We start from the raw sequence: 19,604 nt of genomic DNA, 5'->3' as shown, positions 1-19,604 counted from the left end.
TGGCCCTTTTTAAAAGGCACTCGGGTGGCTGCTTGGTATGGTCCTTTGCTGCCCCTGTGACCTTACCCTCGCCCCTCAGGCAACACGTTTGGTGTGCACCCTCAGCCCATAATCCTCGGGCTGCTTGCATCATAACTAACAGAGATGAAGCTACCACAGCCATTTTCCTTGATGGGGAAGAACTGCCCTGCCAAGTACCTGCTCGAGACTTGTATTTCCTCCCGTAGTCTTCTGTTCCTGCTGCTGCTCTGCCCTGCAAAATGCCTCTTGTTTTGGATTCTGGAAAATATGGTGGCAAAGGCATGACTAATTCTGTGTCTCATACTTGACACAGGTATCGTTGCCTGTTGTTTGTATTGTTGCTGCAGCCTCTGCTTACAGGTAGAAAAGAAAGTGATGCAATGTGTCACCCACATCACCAAAATGACTGCAGCAGCCCCCTGGCTCAGGACTCATCATGGAAGAGGTGGGCGCTTGAGGTTGTAAGAGCTGGATTAGAGGGGTGGAGTGTGGAGACAAAAGGGGCTCTATCTTGGATGCTAATCCACCATGCTGACTTCTGATTAGCTCCAGTATCCTGAATGCCTCCTGATTCCTACTTTATTTCCTGTCCTTAGTGTAAGAACATGAACTCACTACAGATCCTGATTTTAGATCAAAGCACATTGATGTTATCACACATATTATAGGCTATGGTGCACATAGCAGTCTTGCCTGTTCTGGAAGGTGGCCTTTAGCTGTCTCTATAGAGCATGTACTTCCTTTCCCTATATAAGGTGTCTATAAGTCCTGGGTCTGGATAGTAATGCTGCAGAGATCTACCTGTATTGCTCCTGTTTTGACCATGCTTCTGTGGGTAAGTTCCCCAAATAAATTACCCTTTACTGACAAACTGGATTTGTCTGCTTCGTTCTTTGGTTTCTCAGCTCCTAGGGCATTTGGGGGCTGCTTTTCCTATATGGCTGTTTCATAGAACAAATGGTGTAGCTGCTTTCAGTCTGGCAGTTCCTCAAAAGGCCAAATGCAGAGTTACCATATGATGCAGCAATTCCACTCCTAGGTATATACCCAAGAGAAAATATGTCTACACAAAAACTTTTATGCGAATGTCAATGGCAGCATTATTCATAAGAGCCATAATATCCATCAACTGATAAATGGATAAATAAAATATGGTACACACATACACTTGAAAATCATTTGGCAATAAAAAAATAAAAAATGAAATACTGAGTGGACAAACCATGGAAACACTATACTAAGTGAAAGAAGCCAGTCACAAAGGGCCACTTTTTATATGATTGCATTTATGTGAAATATCCAGAATAGACAAATCTATGGAGACCAGTATGATCTATAGAGTAGATTGGTGGTTGCCTAGGGCTGGGATACGTGGAGAAGTGGAGGTGATAGCTAAGGGGTATAGTGTTTCTTTTTAGTGTAATGAAAATGTTCTAAATTGATTTGGTGATGGTTGCACCACTCTGTGAATATGCCTAAAGTCATTGAATTACACATTTTAAATGGGTGAATTTTTTTATGGTTTGTGAATTATAACTCAATAGAGCTTTGTTAAAAAAAACAAGCAACAACTAATTACAGATCACATCTAATTGACAGCATATTTTTACTGCCTTGAATCCAAAAAGAAGTGCCCAGGTATGGGATGGGGTGGGCAGAGAAACTGCTATGAAGAGATGTGTGGGATTGCTTAGAGTATAAAGTATGAAGTCTTTATTTTGAATTAACTCTGTGGGCTGCTGTTAACTGGACTTAGGCTTGTACTTCTTTGCATGGCTGTGATAATGCTATTCTAAACCTGCATTGTCCAATATGGTAGTCTTTGGCCAAACGTGATCGAGTGCCTAAAATGGTATAACCCAATCGAGATATTCTGTAAGTATAGAACACACACTGGATTTTGAAGACTTAGAATGAAAAAATATAAAATACCTCATTAATAATGTTTTATATTCATTGCATGTTTGGATGTATTAGGCTAAATAAAATATTTTTAAAAATGTAAAAAGAAGCTGTATTCTCTGAGAATGGAAGTTTTCCCTGGGAAATGAGGCTGTGTCAACGCACGGGTATACATGATTACAAGTGTGTGTTTGTTGATTGATGGGTGTACATGATTACAAGTGTGTGTTTGTTCTGTGGTGATCCACTGGACAGCAGGGGGAAAAAGAGGCAGGTAGGTGCCTCTGAATTAGACACTTTATTTTATTTATTTATTTATTTATTTATTTTTTGAGATGGAGTCTTGCTCTGTCACCCAGGCTAGAGTGCAGTGGTGTGATCTTGGCTCACTGCAACCTCCGCCTCTTGGGTTCAGGCGATTCTCCTGCCTCAGCCTCCTAAGTAGCTGAGATCACAGGCATGTGCCACCACGTCTGGCTAATTTTTTTTATTTTTAGTAGAGATGGGGTTTCGCCATCTCTACTAGGCTGGTCTCAAACTCCTGACCTCAGGTGATCTGCCTGCCTCAGCCTCCCAAAGTGTTGGGATTGTAGGCATGAGCTACCATGCCCGGCCTGAATTATACACTTTAAACGGGTGTATTTTTTATGGTTTGTGAAATTTTTTATGGAGGGTGAAATTTTTTATGGTTTGTGAATTATATATCAATAAGGTTTTGTTAAAAAAAAAACACAACTAACTACAGATTACATCTAATTGACAGCATATTTTTACTGCCCTGAATCCAAAAAGAAATGCCCAGGTATGGGCTAGGGGTGGGCAGAGACACACACACTTGTAATCATGTACACAACTGGGAGTAGTGGGGATGAGTCTGTGGGGAAAAACAGGAATTCAGAGTGCTGAGGAGCTTCCCTTACTGCCCTGCCCACTTCCCTCCCCTGGGCATTGCTCCATCAGCCTGGATTCACAAAGTCAATGCCTTTGGGAGCCAGGAACTAAATTCTTAGTCAAAGACACCTCCCCCCTGTCCAGTTATGGGTCTCAGGGAGGAAATGGCAGGTGGGTGGTTTCATTCTTTCAGTTTCAGAAAATATCTGTAGACATAACATATTTCCTCTATTAAACAAATTCTGAGGTAAGGGGAAACAGAGAGAGACAGTCAGAACATTATAAGTCGAAAAGAATCTCAGCATTCTTAGTTTAGGGAAGTTGGCCTTGCTCGCTGTGTGGTAGAAAAGCTGATTATGCGAGAGAACCGTGGAGGGAAGGAAGGGAGGCAGTTTTGTCATCCCCACATCCGGTTTTGACTGGACACCATGCAGGCTGAGATCAACTTCAGAGGCAGTCAGCTGGAATCCCTTAGCTTTATTTGCCCATTTATTGTGTTGTTATTTTGTTGTTGTCATTACTGGAAAAGGCAAGAGTAGAGCCATCAGAATGTCTTCCTTGAACATGCTGTCAATAAACCCCAGGATTTTTATAAACCCTAAGTGAAAATCACGCTAAGAATCTCTTTTCTTCTTAGCATATTTTTCACTTAGGGTTTACAAAAATATGTTTTGAAGAAAGCTTGAAAAGATCAGTGGAAAAAAATTCAGCACCAAATTTTCTCTGAAAATCAACTTGTCAAAAAAGACGTGATTAACATCCATCCTGTAACCAGCACATGAATGATCTTCCCTCTTTACGAGTGTGCTTCAGCAAAACTTTAATCTCGAACCCTCTCTCTTTCCACTTTTAATAGTGGATGGATGAAAAGGCAAGAGGAAAAACAAAGCAGCCGAAACACACCCTGACGCACACTTCTGCCAAGCATAGCCACCACGGTAAGCATTTTGAATTCAGCCAGTTATGATCTGTGGATTATTAACATTACCTCATTTACTTCATCAGTGTAGACAATAGTAAACTGACTGTAGTGAAATTCGGAACCATAGAAACGTGATTCTATTTTAATACAGGCCTATCAGGTAACCCACAGACTATGCTACATATGAATAAGAGAAAATAAGTTTATTCTTAACTATGTAATGTAATTCCAGTGGAATTCGGTAGGTGGCATAAAACAGCCTTTTTGTTTTGTTTTGTTTTCAACACCAAATGTGGTTAACAGTGAAATAAATCTTCAAGGAAGTGCTTGAATTTCTTACAGACTGCCAAATGGAACAGACAAGCAGGTTGTCTTGGTAAGCAACACATTATTTTATTTTGTAAAAGAAAATAATTGTATAGCTAGTTATTAAGTACAGAAGTCTCAAAAATCTGTGTAAGTCCTGGGTGTTTTTCTAAGTGGGTTATATTTCTGATATGTATATAGTTACTGTGTAGTTTGTACTGGCATTTGTGTATCAGTTCTGAGTCCTAAATCAGAGAAAGTCCCCACACTCCTCTGGGAAAAACACCTCGTGTGTGATTTGCTTATAGGAAATATTTTTGAGTTGGGAAATAAATATTTGGGTCACACACGTCTTCTGGTTTTCTTCCAGAGCAGCTGCTGGTTGTTGATTTTGACAGCATTTCTCTTCACCTAATCCCGCCATTCGTATTCTCTTCTCAGTGTTAAGGAAAATGAGATATAAGTCAGTTACTCCCGGAGGCAATGCTGCTGTTCAGCTCTTCTGTTTTTGTGGCCAGGTTTGTTTCAGTTTTTTTCCCTGGGGCCTTCCCACTAGCTAGTCCTTCTGTTTCTCAGGCCACTAACACTGTTCTGGGGAGCTAGACGTGAGGTGGAATTGCAGGTTTTGAAAATGTTTCCCAGGCTACACCCAATTTGGTCAAAAGACTTGAAAGTGAATTTGTTTTATAACAAAGCAAGAGTTCACAAAACCGCATAGAAAGCAAAGCAGAACAGTTCTTGAACTGTCTCAGATTCTTTTAACCTTTGGTTAATAGCTATTTGGTCTTGTGCAGAGAAGGCCCTTAGTAAATATTTACAGGACTAAACTTAATGGGCCAGATAGATTGTATGGGTATTGTTCATTAAGACCAGTCAAAGCCTTGATTTGATGCCTCCAAAGTCTCCAAAAGAAGACAAATTAAATTTATTGATTCATTGTATCATATAATGTGAGGCTAAACCTATCATAATAATGAAAATTCACAGAAGCTCACCTAGAGGCATTTTACACTTTCAAATTAAAGCATCCTTTTCTGCTCAGCTTATTTTTTGGATAGTAAAAGAGTTTAAAGGTTCTAAAATAGATGAGGCTCAGTCATGGTCATTAAGATGTTGATCAAAAAATTCTTTGGTCTAGGAAACTGAGACATTGATTTTCATGGATTTAGCAAGTTTGGTATATAAAATTCAAAGATCCTGGAAGTATTAAAAATCAGTTATTCCTGTGTATAACATTTTGATTTCTTAATTATAGAAATAAGAATGGTTTCATAAACTGAGTACTTAAAATTAATGACTTTAAATGAAAGGGCAAGATGGAGGTTAGGCAAATAGAAGATATTTGAGTCAGTTAATTTAGCTCAACATAAAACTGAAGCTATGCTTCATTAAATGCTTGCGTTAGCAGTGGTGAATCCATATGGGTCGTAGAAACTTAATTCTTGCCTCCTCAGTGGAAAGAATTTGTGTGAGGGGCATAAGGCAGAGTGAGAGACCGAGGCAAGTTTTAGAGTAAGAGAGAGTCACGCCCAGGGCCAGGTTCCAGCCCATACTGAGGTCTGAGGGGACGGGGTGGATGAGCAGATAGCTGAAAGAACACTCAGGGGGCCGTAGGCAGGTGAAAGGTGATTTTATTCAGCAGCAGCTCTCATTAGCAGCTTACTTACAGTAGTTCTCTCAGACTGTCCGCCTTGTCCTGGCTGCTTAGTTCGGCAGCTTCCACACACAGCTGTGCCTCCGGCTCTCCCTTGCCCTCAGGGTCAGCAGCTTAACTCTTTCTCTCTCTGGGTACAAGCAAGCAGAGCTGTGTCCTGGCTCCCCTCAGTCCATGTGCAAAGATGGACAGCTTTGGCTCTCTCTCTCTCTCTTTCTCTGGCTGCCAATGCACCTGTACAGCGTCAGCAGGGCAATTATACCATTTACGGACAATAGTGGCTTAGAGCCAAGGGATGAACCTTCCCTATGTTATGGCTATGGTAAGCTTCTCTATGTTATGTCTACATGGCTATGATAAAAAGTGAGTTATACGCCTGCACTCTAAACTCGCTGAGTCACTCTGGATGTTTACCTTGGCCTATCCTTGACCAAAGCACAGCCATATTCCTTACAGAGAGTTTATTAAAAAGTTTTAGATCAGGAACGAAAGGAAATAAAGTACACTTGGAAGAGGGCCAAGTGGGCAACTTGAGAGATCCAAGTGCCCAGTTTAACCTATTACTTGGGGCTTATTTGTTGGCAGGCTTCTGGAGTCTTGCGTCTCTTCTCCCCTGATTCTTCCCTTGGGGTGGGCTGTCTGCATGTGCAGTGGCCTGCCAGCCCTTGGGATGGGCTGCACACACACTGTGTTTACTGAAGTTGTGTACATGCTCATTGGAGACATTTTTCCCTTGCCAGACAAGTCTTCCTAGAGGAAGGTCACATACCCGTTGAAGTCCGCCATTTTGCCTCTTGGTATGCATGCTCAAGCCTGCTTGCCCAGCTCCTGAGAGTTTGTCAGGAGGCTGCTAACCACCAGCTTCAGGTGTGTTTTCTATCTATTAGGAGACTGACTTTCCCTGACGCTGGCTGCAAACAATTATTATTCTAGAGAGACTGTTTTTTTGTTCTTGTTTGTTTGTTTGTTTTTGAGACAGAGTCTAGCCCTGTTGCCCAGGCTGGAGTGCAATGGCACGATCTTGGCTCACTGCAACCTCTGCCTCCTGGGTTCAAGCAATTCTCCTGCCTCAGCTTCCCCAGTAGCTGGGATTACAGGCACCTGCCACCACGCCTGGCTAATTTTTGTATTTTTAGTAGATACGGGGTTTCACCATCCTGGCCAGACTAGTCTCAAACTCCCGACCTCAAGTGATCCACCTATCTCGGCCTCCCAAAGTGCTGGAATTACAGGCGTGAGCCATGGCCCCCGGCTTACAGAGACTGTTTAACAACTGCCTGATCATCACCTGATGGTCACCTGATATTCCTGGTTGGGGGGCCCCTCTCCTGTCCTGCTCATGTCTGCCTAAGTACCTACTCTAACACTTGGGGGCAGGCAGTTATATAAATTTATAGATTTTTGTGATGATAGCTGTTGTTAAGGGAAAAAGGACAACTTTCATCTTGCGTGTGGTAGGTTCTGTGAGCCAAGCACTCGCACTCATGCATGGGGTCCTGTGTGCCTCTGATCACTTTTGAATACCACGCCTGACAGAGCTGATCACTGCTTCCATGAACTCTGGAGTTGGCTAGGAGGTGGAAGGAGCCTTGATCTGGATTCAGGCATAGGAATAAGCAGGAAACCCCACTTAGGCCTTAAGACCAGGCCACTTTTGCTTCGACCTAGCTTGGCACTGCCCCAGGGAATTATTTTTATTCCCATTATTTTAGTCTGTTTAAATTGCCGTAACAAAGTACCAGAATGGGTGACTTACAAACAACAGACACTTACTTTTCACAGTTCTGGAAGGTAGAAGTCTAAGATCAGGGTGGTAGTGTTGGGTTCTGGCGAAGGCCCTCTTCTGGTTTGCGGATGCCTTCTTCTTGTATTTTCACATGGCAGAATGACAGCCTGAGGCTCTCTGGGGTCTTTTTTATAAAGGTACTAATCTGACTCATAAAGGCTCTATTCTTATGACCTAATTACTTCACAATTTTCTCCTGCTAATACCATCACCTTGGGGGTTAGGATTTCAACATAAGAATTTCACAGGGCACAAACATTCAAGCTATAACATCCATTGAAATATTGCTCCTTGTGTGAGTAGCTCTTTAAGGAAGCTGGAGAGAGGAAGAATTGGGAAATTTCCAGGTCTTTCAGCCAAATACAGTTAATGTCATAAAAACACCACCTTGACTTTTAACATGAACGTTAATGTCTGCATCATCTTCCTTGCTCAGGGTCTTCATGAACACTAATAGGGGTACCAGGCCCTCTTCCTCGTTAGAAGAAATCAGGATAACAAAGGCATATTGGGCACCCCTACAAAAGGGTAAGTCCAAGGAAGGCTCCAAAACCCAGATAAGTTTGCACATCTAAATTGGGGAACTTTTGTAACCGACGGTTGTTTCTAGCAGCTAAATTATTTAGGTTCTCTGTGCTCATTGAGATATGGGAGGGGATATGTGAAGAGGAATTTGGTGCTTTGCTGATACTAATGCCCTGCTTGTCTAATGGTTCTAGGGGATTTTGAATAAGTTCCTTGTGAGAACTGGGTAGCTGTGTAATCATGGCTGAAAGGGTCTCTGGAGGTGAGGACTGCACACTCTAGAGTTCATCCCAACACAGCTCCCTCTGTTCTTATATGCCACTGGAATGCTGACCACAGAATGGTGTCTTAGCTAGAGCAGTTTGAATACTGGTACAATAGGCATAACCTAGAACAGTGCCTACCACTGCATGGAGAATAAATACATATTTGATGAATGAGTGAAAAAAAGTATTCTGAATAAGAGAGAGGAGGAAACAACTCCCTTTCTCAAAACCTCCCAGTGTTCTCCACCCTCTCATCATTTTTGGAATAGAATCCAACTACTTGCAATGATCAACAAAGCCTGAGTGATCTTGGCCCTAACTCCTCTCATCTTCCCTAACTCCGTGCTAACATTGACCTTCCCGTTCCTTCTCAGACAAGCCAAGCTCAATTCCATCTCAGGACCTTTATACTTGCCTTTTCTTTTGCCAGAAATGCTGTAGGTTACCCAGATCTTCCCATAGGTTACTCATTCACTTCATTTTGATTTCTACTCTAGTGTCATCATCTCAAAAAGGCCTTCTCTAGCTAATCACTCAAAAATAGCCACCCCCAAGCACTGTCTCATACCTACAATTTACCCTGCTTTATTTTTCTCTACAGAACTTATCACTACAGGAACTTGAGTTTAGTCATTCATTTATTTTCTGTCTCCCCACTAGATAAAAACTCCTTGAGAATTCGGACTTTATCTTGTTCACTGCTCTATCTCCAGTTCTTAAAACATGGCCAGTAGGTGATCAATAAATACTGGTTGAATAAATAAATGGATGAATAAATGGATCTTCTGAGAGATCTTTTATCAGGATCTAATTACCTTTTGAATAAGACCAAAGTTAGACCCAAACCGTGTATAGGTCATAAAGGGTAATAGAAGAGCAGTCCCAATGCCACCATTAGGAACACCTCTTGAGAAAGTCATGGGGAGATGCACGTCAAAGAGTGAAAGTACACCAGTTGAGTCTTAGCTGGAGTTCTAAGTAATTTTGGGAAGCTAGGGGCCAGAGAACTTTCTATGAACCCACCTGTATTAATTTCCTGAGGCTGCTGTAACAGATGATCATAAACGTGGTGGCTTTGCCATCAACGTTCTGGAGAGCAGAAGTCGAAACTCAAGGTGTCAGCAGGGCTGCCCTCACTCCAGAGCCTCCTCTAACTTCTGGCACCTGTTGATGTTCCTTGCCTTGTAGCTGCTGCACTCCAGTCTCTGCCTCCACTGTCACAAGGCCTTCTCCTCTGTGTCTCAGTTGCCTCTTCTCTTGTCTCTTTGTCAAATATCCCTCTGCCTTTCTCTTAAAAAAGCACTTGTCATTGGATTTATGGACCACCTGGATAATTTGGGATGATCTCCTCATCTCAAGATCCTTAACTTTATTATCTCTGCAAAGACCCCTTTTCTAAGGAAGGTAATGTTCATGGTTTCTGGGGATTAGGACATGGTTAAGATGTAGACATATCTTTTGGTGATCCACCATTCAACCTATTACACCATCCATATTAAAACTTATTTGATTAGAGCTGGCATCATTATTTACCAATATATATATTTCTCTACTTTTAGGCCATGTAACCCAAAAGAATGTAGCCTCCACTTTATAAGTCTGTAATAAAAAAAAGTTTAATGTCAGCATGACTAATTTCATGTATTTTAAAAATGTATGTAATGTATTTCATCATTTCATGTATTTTTTTTCTAGAATCTGTATCTGTATCAAGATGATCTGAAGAACAGCTTCTACCTTTAGGAATGTCTAGTGTTCCAAAATGACTAGCATCTTCCATTTTGCCATTATCTTCATGTTAATACTTCAGATCAGAATACAATTATCTGAAGAAAGTGAATTTTTAGTTGATAGGTCAAAAAACGGTCTCATCCGCGTTCCTAAAGACCTATCCCAGAAAACAACAATCTTAAATATATCACAAAATTATATATCTGAGCTTTGGACTTCTGACATCTTATCACTGTCAAAACTGAGGATTTTGATAATTTCTCATAATAGAATCCAGTATCTTGATATCAGTGTTTTCAGATTCAACCAGGAATTGGAATACTTGGATTTGTCCCACAACAAGTTGGCGAAGATTTCTTGCCACCCTACTGTGAACCTCAAGCACTTGGACCTGTCATTTAATGCATTTGATGCCCTGCCTATATGCAAAGAGTTTGGCAATATGTCTCAACTAAAATTTCTGGGGTTGAGCACCACACACTTAGAAAAATCTAGTGTGCTGCCAATTGCTCATTTGAATATCAGCAAGGTCTTGCTGGTCTTAGGAGAGACTTATGGGGAAAAAGAAGACCCTGAGGGCCTTCAAGACTTTAACACTGAGAGTCTGCACATTGTGTTCCCCACAAACAAAGAATTCCATTTTATTTTGGATGTGTCAGTCAAGACTGTAGCAAATCTGGAACTATCTAATATCAAATGTGTGCTAGAAGATAACAAATGTTCTTACTTCCTAAGTATTCTGGCAAAACTTCAAACAAATCCAAAGTTATCAAGTCTTACCTTAAACAACATTGAAACAACTTGGAATTCTTTCTTTAGGATCCTCCAGCTGGTTTGGCATACAACCGTATGGTATTTCTCAATTTCAAACGTGAAGCTACAGGGTCAGCTGGACTTCAGAGATTTTGATTATTCTGGCACTTCCTTGAAGGCCTTGTCTATACACCAAGTTGTCAGCGATGTGTTCAGTTTTCCACAAAGTGATATCTATGAAATCTTTTCGAATATGAACATCAAAAATTTCACAGTGTCTGGTACACCTATGGTCCACATGCTTTGCCCATCCAAAATTAGCCCGTTCCTGCATTTGGATTTTTCCAATAATCTCTTAACAGACACGGTTTTTGAAAATTGTGGGCACCTTACTGAGTTGGAGACACTTATTTTACAAATGAATCAATTAAAAGAACTTTCAAAAATAGCTGAAATGACTACACAGATGAAGTCTCTGCAACAATTGGATATTAGCCAGAATTCTGTAAGCTATGATGAAAAGAAAGGAGACTGTTCTTGGACTAAAAGTTTATTAAGTTTAAATATGTCTTCAAATATACTTACTGACACTATTTTCAGATGTTTACCTCCCAGGATCAAGGTACTTGATCTTCACAGCAATAAAATAAAGAGCGTTCCTAAACAAGTCGTAAAACTGGAAGCTTTGCAAGAACTCAATGTTGCTTTCAATTCTTTAACTGACCTTCCTGGATGTGGCAGCTTTAGCAGCCTTTCTGTATTGATCATTGATCACAATTCAGTTTCCCACCCATCAGCTGATTTCTTCCAGAGCTGCCAGAAGGTGAGGTCAATAAAAGCAGGGGACAATCCATTCCAATGTACCTGTGAGCTAAGAGAATTTGTCAAAAATATAGACCAAGCATCAAGCGAAGTGGTAGAGGGCTGGCCTGATTCTTATAAGTGTGACTACCCAGAAAGTTATAGAGGAACCCTACTAAAGGACTTTCACATGTCTGAATTATCCTGCAACATAACTCTGCTGATCATCACCATCGGTGCCACCATGCTGGTGTTGGCTGTGACTGTGACCTCCCTCTGCATCTACTTGGATCTGCCCTGGTATCTCAGGATGGTGTGCCAGTGGACCCAGACTCGGCGCAGGGCCAGGAACATACCCTTAGAAGAACTCCAGAGAAATCTCCAGTTTCATGCTTTTATTTCATATAGTGGGCACGATTCTTTCTGGGTGAAGAATGAATTATTACCAAACCTAGAGAAAGAAGGTATGCAGATTTGCCTTCATGAGAGAAACTTTGTTCCTGGCAAGAGCATTGTGGAAAATATCATCACCTGCATTGAGAAGAGTTACAAGTCCATCTTTGTTTTGTCTCCCAACTTTGTCCAGAGTGAATGGTGCCATTATGAACTCTACTTTGCCCATCACAATCTCTTTCATGAAGGATCTAATAACTTAATCCTGATCTTGCTGGAACCCATTCCGCAGTACTCCATTCCTAGCAGTTATCACAAGCTCAAAAGTCTCATGGCCAGGAGGACTTATTTGGAATGGCCCAAGGAAAAGAGCAAACGTGGGCTTTTTTGGGCTAACTTAAGGGCAGCCATTAATATTAAGCTGACAGAGCAAGCAAAGAAATAGATTACACATCAAGTGAAAAATATTCCTCCTGTTGATGTTGCTGCTTTTGGAAGTTCCAACAATGACTTTATTTTGCATCAGCATAAATGTAAACACAATTGTGAGTGTATGATGTAGGTAAAAATATATACCTTCGGGCCCCAGTTCACCATTTATATGTGGTATTAAAAATTAATGAAACGATATAACTTTGATTTAAACAGTTCTGACACATAAGGGATCCACTTGTTTCTTTGCTGTAACTGAGTTCTGAATTTATCATGAAGTCAAGGGAAGCACCTGTTTTTCTTCAGTGATGTGTGTTCTAGTGTATCATTGCCAATATTGGAAAACGCCATGACTTTTGTGAATATAGCTGGGTTTGTATAGCAGATTTCGACAGCTTTTGATGCTTTCCTCATTTCCATGGTGCATTCAACTCAACTTATTGATGGCTGCTCGTTGATAATGCTGGAGACACTATGCCTGAAGGTTCCTCCCCAATCCCCCACCATCATGCCCACACAAAGGGCAGTTCAGAAGTGCTGGAAATTGTCCTTGGAAACAGCCCTCAACCAATGTCAGAAAGAGCTGGTGGATAAATATCCCAACTTTCTCACTCATTTTTTGAGATAAATCTGGGGTATACTTTACACTCTCCCTGAGTTCCCCAGTAGGATAAAATTCTGGTTATCCACAGTAGAAATGGCTTGATTAAGTATTCTCGATTGGCTTCCTTCCCATTTTTTTCTCACTTACTTATTCCTCCATGTGTATTCCATGGGATCACCTCTGTGGTAAACTACTTGCCACTGAATATTTGTCTCAGGGGCTGCTTATGAGGGAGCCCAGACCAAGAAAGTGTTCCACCTCAGTCCAGATGAAAATTCTGAGTCTGGTTTTCCATGACTGGAGATCTCGCTGAGATTCTGGTTGTATGAACTAACACGCACAAGAGCCTTTGCTCTTTTGATTAGAAGGAAGAATATAGTTGATATACGGTGCTTCTATATATAGCATCTGTCTCTTTGGGGAACTATTAAGGTAGAGCATGAGCAGATGGGGCAGTGTAAGGAATGGATATATCTGATGCTTTTCATACCCATCAAACATCCTGTCAGTCTACATTTTTACTCCAGCAGCCAGCTCTGGGCAGGTGTAGTCTTGACAAAACCTTGTCATAACTACACCATGTATCTTTCACTTTATGCCCCATGACTTCACTGATACCACTGCATGGGATGCTTGTAGAAGCCTGTTCAACCATTCTGATACATGCACAAACCTGGAAGCACAAGGGATAACACTACGGGATGGGAGGCGTTATATACATGCTCCTTTCTTCTATTCTTGGGTTAAAAAATGAGGTATAATTGATACCTTTTCTCAAACAATCCCCAGTGGCATTGAGGTTTACTTACCCACAGGGTAACCAGCTCAGTAACTTGTTTTTGCATTGACTTTCCATTCTTCCTTGGTCACTCTTCTCATTCGCGTCACTCTTGAGTCCTGAGATCGCTGCTCCAAACAAGCGACCTTTCCTTAACTCAAGGAGTCTAGAAAAAATAAATAAAATAAAAAGCAACAAAAACCAAAAAGCCTACAAATGACCAGCCCACAAAGCTCTTGTCTCAGTCTCTACTTTTTTGAGTGGGAAGGAACCCAACTAACACATACATATCTATTAGCTTCTTGGCCTAAAGAACTTACAGTCAATCAGAGAACACTAAACATATCCAAATAACTAAAATAAAAATCAATGAAACAAAGCTATAAAATGGAAGTTCAGAGGTTGCTTAAATTGAGTGAAAAAAAATCTTAGAAATGATGTGTCTTTATTTTTTTCCCATTAGGTCTTGAAGGAAGACTTTAACTTTGGATTTTTCAATGTGTAATGATGAAGAATGGAAAGGCCATTCTAAACAGAAAGATAAAGAGAGCAAAGGCAGGTATACCCAGGCCTATTCTTGGACTGGTATCTCAGTTTGACTGGACCGTGAGGTTCATGAAAAACAACAGTAGGATAGGAGTGTGGAAAGTTATATTAAGACTATATTGTCAAGGATCTTGAAAGTCAAACCACGGAGTTAGAGCTTGGGGATAGAGGAAAGTCATTATTTAAACTTCTTTGAAGCATAATAGTGGGAGGCAAATTTTAACCATGAAATGTATGCTAAAAATAGGAGAACTATTGTTCTGTAATGGAATTGCAAAAATTGTAAGAACTGGATTTTCCCATTTTCTCTAGGATGATTGCACTTTCTGTATTGAACTTCAAGATTTCATAACCAAGTTTCAACTACTCAGCAAGCAGTTATGTATTCATTTTCAAGGTCTATTTTAACAAAGTCTATTTTAACAAGCTGGGTGGCCTAAACAACTGAAATTTATTCCCATAGTTCTGGAGGCTGAAAGTCCAAAATCAAGGTGTTGGCAGGGTTGGCTGCTTTTGAGAGGAGAGAGGGAAGGATCCATTTCTACTGTGGACAACCCAGTCTCTTTTCTTAACTCATAGATGGCTGTCTTTTCTCTGTCTCTTCACATCGTCTTCCCTCTATGCCTGTCTGTCTCTGTGTCCAAAATTCTTTTTTTTTTTTTTAATAAGGACACCAATTACATTGGATTAGGGCCCACTCTAATGACCTCATTTTAACTAAGTCCATCTCCCAACAACCTTATTTCCAAGGAAGGGTTAATTCTGAGGTTCTGGGGTTCAGGACTTCAACATATGAATTTTCGGAGACACAATTCAACTTGTTACACCCTGTAAATCCGAAAAAGAATTCCCTGAAAGGAACATAAAGTCACTTAGAGTTTATTTAATAAACTCAAAATTTTTAGATGTTAGATCAGTCCTATGCATAAATAGCTGATCTCATAAGTGGTTTTAAGGATGCTGGCGGGAGGTTGAAATTGTATTGGTGGAGTCTCCTGCCAAAGAATTCAAAGTTGGAAGATGAAGAATTCAGGCCAAAGTATGATAAATATCAATGAAAATAAGAGAGATTTCACAGATAAATGAGAGGAAGTATTACAGAATGGGTAAATATGCAAGCCCTTAATCAAGTCTGGGTTTCAATTCTAGCTCCGTCATGTATTTGCAGTTGATCTTGGACAAGTTACTTAAACTTTCTAAGCATAGATTTCATTATTTGTAAAATATAGTCTTAGAGTAGCTAGCCAAGACCTTTAGATTTCCAAGTATAAATTAAAAGACTGGTCAAATATGTCTCCCAAACTACAGTTTTCACATAGCAAGCTTTCCAAGTGGTACTGTTGAAGCCCTTTCCCTAGGACCTAGGTCAGAGGGAGCACACCCCACCCATCCTTCTTGAGGGTAAATGAAACTCATAATATACCAAAACCTCTCTCCAAAATGCTCTTCTAATGTATAACTCCTCTCAGTCTCTCCAATCCCCTTTATTGGCTAGAGATGGGTAGTTAGCCAAGGTCACAAAACCAGTTATCTAGTCTCACACCTCACTCGGGGGACCTCCACCAAAATTGAGACTAACCTAGTTCCATTTTATCAGCCTGCTATACTAGCGAGACTGCAGTGGGATGGGCATTTCATATGGCAATAATAGGAGGGCAAAGTAATTTGGAGATATATATATATAAAATATGAAAATACTCATGCTCTTTGATCTGTCAGTTCCACTTTTAGGAATTTATCCTAAGGAAATAAGTTGAAATGTGAACAAATATTTATTTATAAGTATGTTAACTGTAAGGTTATTAGCAGCCATGGAAAATTTGAGACACTCCAAATTTCTAACAATGGGGGAATGTGTTTAATGACATATTGTACAACCATTTAATATAATGTATAGGATTAAGATGTTAATTTTTATGTTATGTCTTTTTCACTACAATTTTTAAAAAAATGTATAGGGCCTGGTGTGGTGGCACAGTTTCTGTAATCCCAGCAACTCAGGAGACTGAGGTAGGAGGATCGCTTGAGCCCAGGCATTTGAGGCTGCAGTGAACTATGCTTATATTACAACATAAATAAAAAGCATACGATACTAAAGTATATGTACACTATGATTTCAACTAGGTTAAAATAGGCGTAGAAAATGGTCTAGATGAAATATGAAAAAATTATCACTGCTTGCCTACAACTGGTGTTTGTTTTTGTTTTTATACTTTTCTGTACTTGAAAAATTTACAACAAACAAATAAGGAAATGGGGCTTAGGAGACCAAACATAGGTCTCTCCCAGTGGAACAGTAGAGAATAAATAAAGGTTATAAAGCTGGGCTTTGTAAACCGGCATGCTGGGATTAAATCCTGGCTCAATTTCTCTGTAGAAGAGAAAAGAGAGGGCACAAATCCTCTGTCCATAGATGAATTCCTTCACCCTTGCTAGCCTCCTTTTTCTCATCTACAAAATGGGCATAATACTGGTACCTCTCTCATATGGTTGTTTTAGAAATTGGTGGTACAATGTGTGTAACTGACTTATCTCAGGGTCGTGGCTATTCACTCTAGAGGTGGCAGACACAGTGGGGAGGAGAAGCATCTCGGACCTCCGCCTGAATTTTGCTTCTTCCACCTTCTTCTAGTGACTTTGGGTGGTTATGTACTCCTTCTCTGCTTTATTATTGTGGAGACGTAAAATGAGAGTAATGGAAATACCTGTCTCATACTATTGTTACGAGGATTAAATGAGTTAATACATATAATGTCTATAGAACAGTTCCTGGCATTAAGCAAAAGCTCAATAAATGTTAGAGTTATTATTATGTCATTATCATCATTCTTCTTGTCCTTATTATACCAACAAATATGGAACTGGAGCTGAAGTGCTGATCATGTTTCATCTAGATTATCCTGGGCTTTCTAAGATGAAATAAAATCAGAAAAGAGAGAAAAGTTACAGAAAAACTGGGAACAGCTCCATGTTAAACAAGCAAATGAACAAATGAGGCAAACAAAACAACTAAAAATGGCAAATGGGGAAATAAGAAATTGGGAAGTAAACTGTTAGCAACTATCATAGATAAAATTCATGTATATCAAGAACTAATAGAATAAAATAGAAAAGCACTAAGATCTCCATTGATATGTGGGCAATAAGCATGGTCAGCCCAAAACAGGATCCAGTTAGAAAACAAATTTATGAAAAATTTCAACCTCATTAATGCAGCCCAAGTGTCCCCAAGGTTTCTCATTTTTTGGGTTACCACTTCCTTTTCATTTTAAGTAAAATGACTCAAGTCCCCAACCCCTATGTTTACAGGAAAACAGTTCCTCCTGAGGATTTCAGAGAAGAGCTGGACTTCCTGACTGACTCTCACATTCTCTTCTTCTGAACTGCTTCTTCTGGTAGCTCCCTGTCACTTTGGACAAGCTCGCACTGCCCTCCTTGGCTGTTCTGGAACTGTGTGATGGACTTCATCCTACTAGGACACAGTCGCTTCTTGAATTCCCCAGATAAACACCCACCCGTGTGAATGACAAGCCTTAATAAAAATTAATTGTCAAAATTAATCAACAAGGTCCCAAACAAGATTGAGAGCCAGGGGACAGAAGTGCCACCGGTAATGATATAGTCACAGGCAGACCTACGAGGATGTTCATCTTTCCTCTAAGACAACTTGAAGTTACAGACGCTTCTTAGAACTTAAAAAGTTTGATAGCCCCTTACCCAAAGAAATAGAAGCATTGGAAAATATGTTAAAGAAATTTCTATGAAATTAGAACAAAATGACTTATTTTGCAAGAGAAAAAATAAGTAAGAGCCTAACTCTGGGAAGTCCACATCCATCTAATAGGTGTTCCAGAACCAGAAAAAGAGATGAGGTGAAGACATTATCAAAAAAAAATAATAATAAGAGAAATCCCATTGAAGGACATGAATCTCCTAAAAGTACCCAGCAAAACGAACAGTTCAAAGACCCAAACCAAGGCACTTTCTCTTGAAATTTTAGACCATCAGGAACAACAGTAGTAAAAGCTTCCAGAGAGAGAGAAAGAAAAAAGAAACCAGGTTACATACAAAGAATCAGAAATCAGAATAGCCATGCATCTCTCAGTACAATGCTAGAAGCTAGAACTTATAGAGCAATACCTTCAAAATTGTATAGAAAAATCATTTGCAACATATAACTTTATATCCAGCCAAACAATCAATCAAATATGAGGCATGACATGTAAGTTCTCCCTCCAAATTAACCATCAATGCATTCTTTCGGGAAACTACTGGATGATGAATTCCACTATAACAGATAAAAACCAAGAAAGAAGATGCTGTGCATCCCAAGAAATGGGAGATCTAATACAGCAGAGAGGAGCAACAGCTTTCCAGGTTAGCAACAACTCAAAGTCAGAGGATGTCAGCTCTGCAGAAATCCAATGCATGCTGGAGCAAAATGACAGACAGTAATTTGAGAGAGGTGATTGTTTATTTGATAGATTTCATTATAATACATTTTTTGACTTGAGAGCTATTTGGGAATGTGAGGAAAATTATCATAGAAGCATTGAAAACTAACAAAACAAAATACAAGGCAATTATTAACTACAAGAAAACCAAAAAGCATAATCATAGATTGTAATCATAGTGTATAATGTAGCTTTTAGTGAGGCCCAACATTACATAGATCATAATAATGTAAACACTGAACATCAAGTTAATCAAAAGTAAGAGTTCATATATAAACCTCTGCCAAAATATTGCTCTTTTAAAAAGTAAACCATTGAGGCCTGATGCAGTGGCTCGTGCCTGTATTCCCAGCACTTTGGGAGGCCGAGGCAGGTGGATCACCTGAGGTCAAGAGTTCAAGACCAACCTGGGTAACATGGTAACATGAAAGCCCGGCTCTACTAAAAATACAAAAATTAGCTGGGCATGGTTGTGCACGCCTGTAATCTCAGCTACTTGGGAGGCTGAAACATGAGAATCGCTTGAACCTGGAAGGCGAAGATCACATCGTTGCACTCTAGCCTGGGCGGCAGAGCTAGACTCCAGCTCAAAAAAAAAAAAAAAAAAAAGAAAAGAAAAGAAAAGAAAAGAAAAAGAAAAAAAAGTAAACCATTGAGTTGGATAAATGCTTTCATTTTAAATCAGATATAAATGATACCAGCTGCTGTAATGTGCTGGTAAATGTTAACAGATTCGCAGAAAAAGAAAACGCTTTGACAAATTATTAACATTTTCTTCGTTAATTTTGTAAGTCTAGAAAATTAACAAAACAATAACTAAAGTCCTAATTTATAGTGTT

The 19,604-nt window shown here is 39.9% G+C and overlaps 1 protein-coding gene across 4 annotated transcripts; it reads left to right on the top strand.

The window, feature by feature from the left end:
• The first annotated feature begins 3,057 nt into the window (after positions 1–3,057).
• On the top strand, positions 3,058–12,584 carry TLR1 (toll like receptor 1). 4 transcript variants are annotated; one of them, XM_063704792.1, is made up of 4 exons: positions 3,058–3,752; positions 4,079–4,112; positions 7,919–8,010; positions 9,969–12,584. In XM_063704792.1, exon 4 carries the CDS (start codon positions 10,036–10,038, stop codon positions 12,394–12,396), a length of 2,361 nt encoding a protein of 786 aa, XP_063560862.1. In that variant the 5' UTR covers positions 3,058–3,752; positions 4,079–4,112; positions 7,919–8,010; positions 9,969–10,035; the 3' UTR covers positions 12,397–12,584.
• The last annotated feature ends 7,020 nt before the right edge of the window (positions 12,585–19,604 follow it).

This window comes from Gorilla gorilla, chromosome 3, assembly GCF_029281585.2.
Source record: "Gorilla gorilla gorilla isolate KB3781 chromosome 3, NHGRI_mGorGor1-v2.1_pri, whole genome shotgun sequence".
Lineage (NCBI taxonomy): Eukaryota > Metazoa > Chordata > Mammalia > Primates > Hominidae > Gorilla > Gorilla gorilla.
Note: the sequence above shows the minus strand (reverse complement) of the source record. Positions and strands in the feature narration are given on the sequence as shown.

Excerpts from the sequence above, each read along its gene's own strand:
- TLR1 (XM_063704792.1), top strand. The coding sequence starts at position 10,036 with ATGACTAGCATCTTCCATTTTGCCATTATCTTCATGTTAATACTTCAG.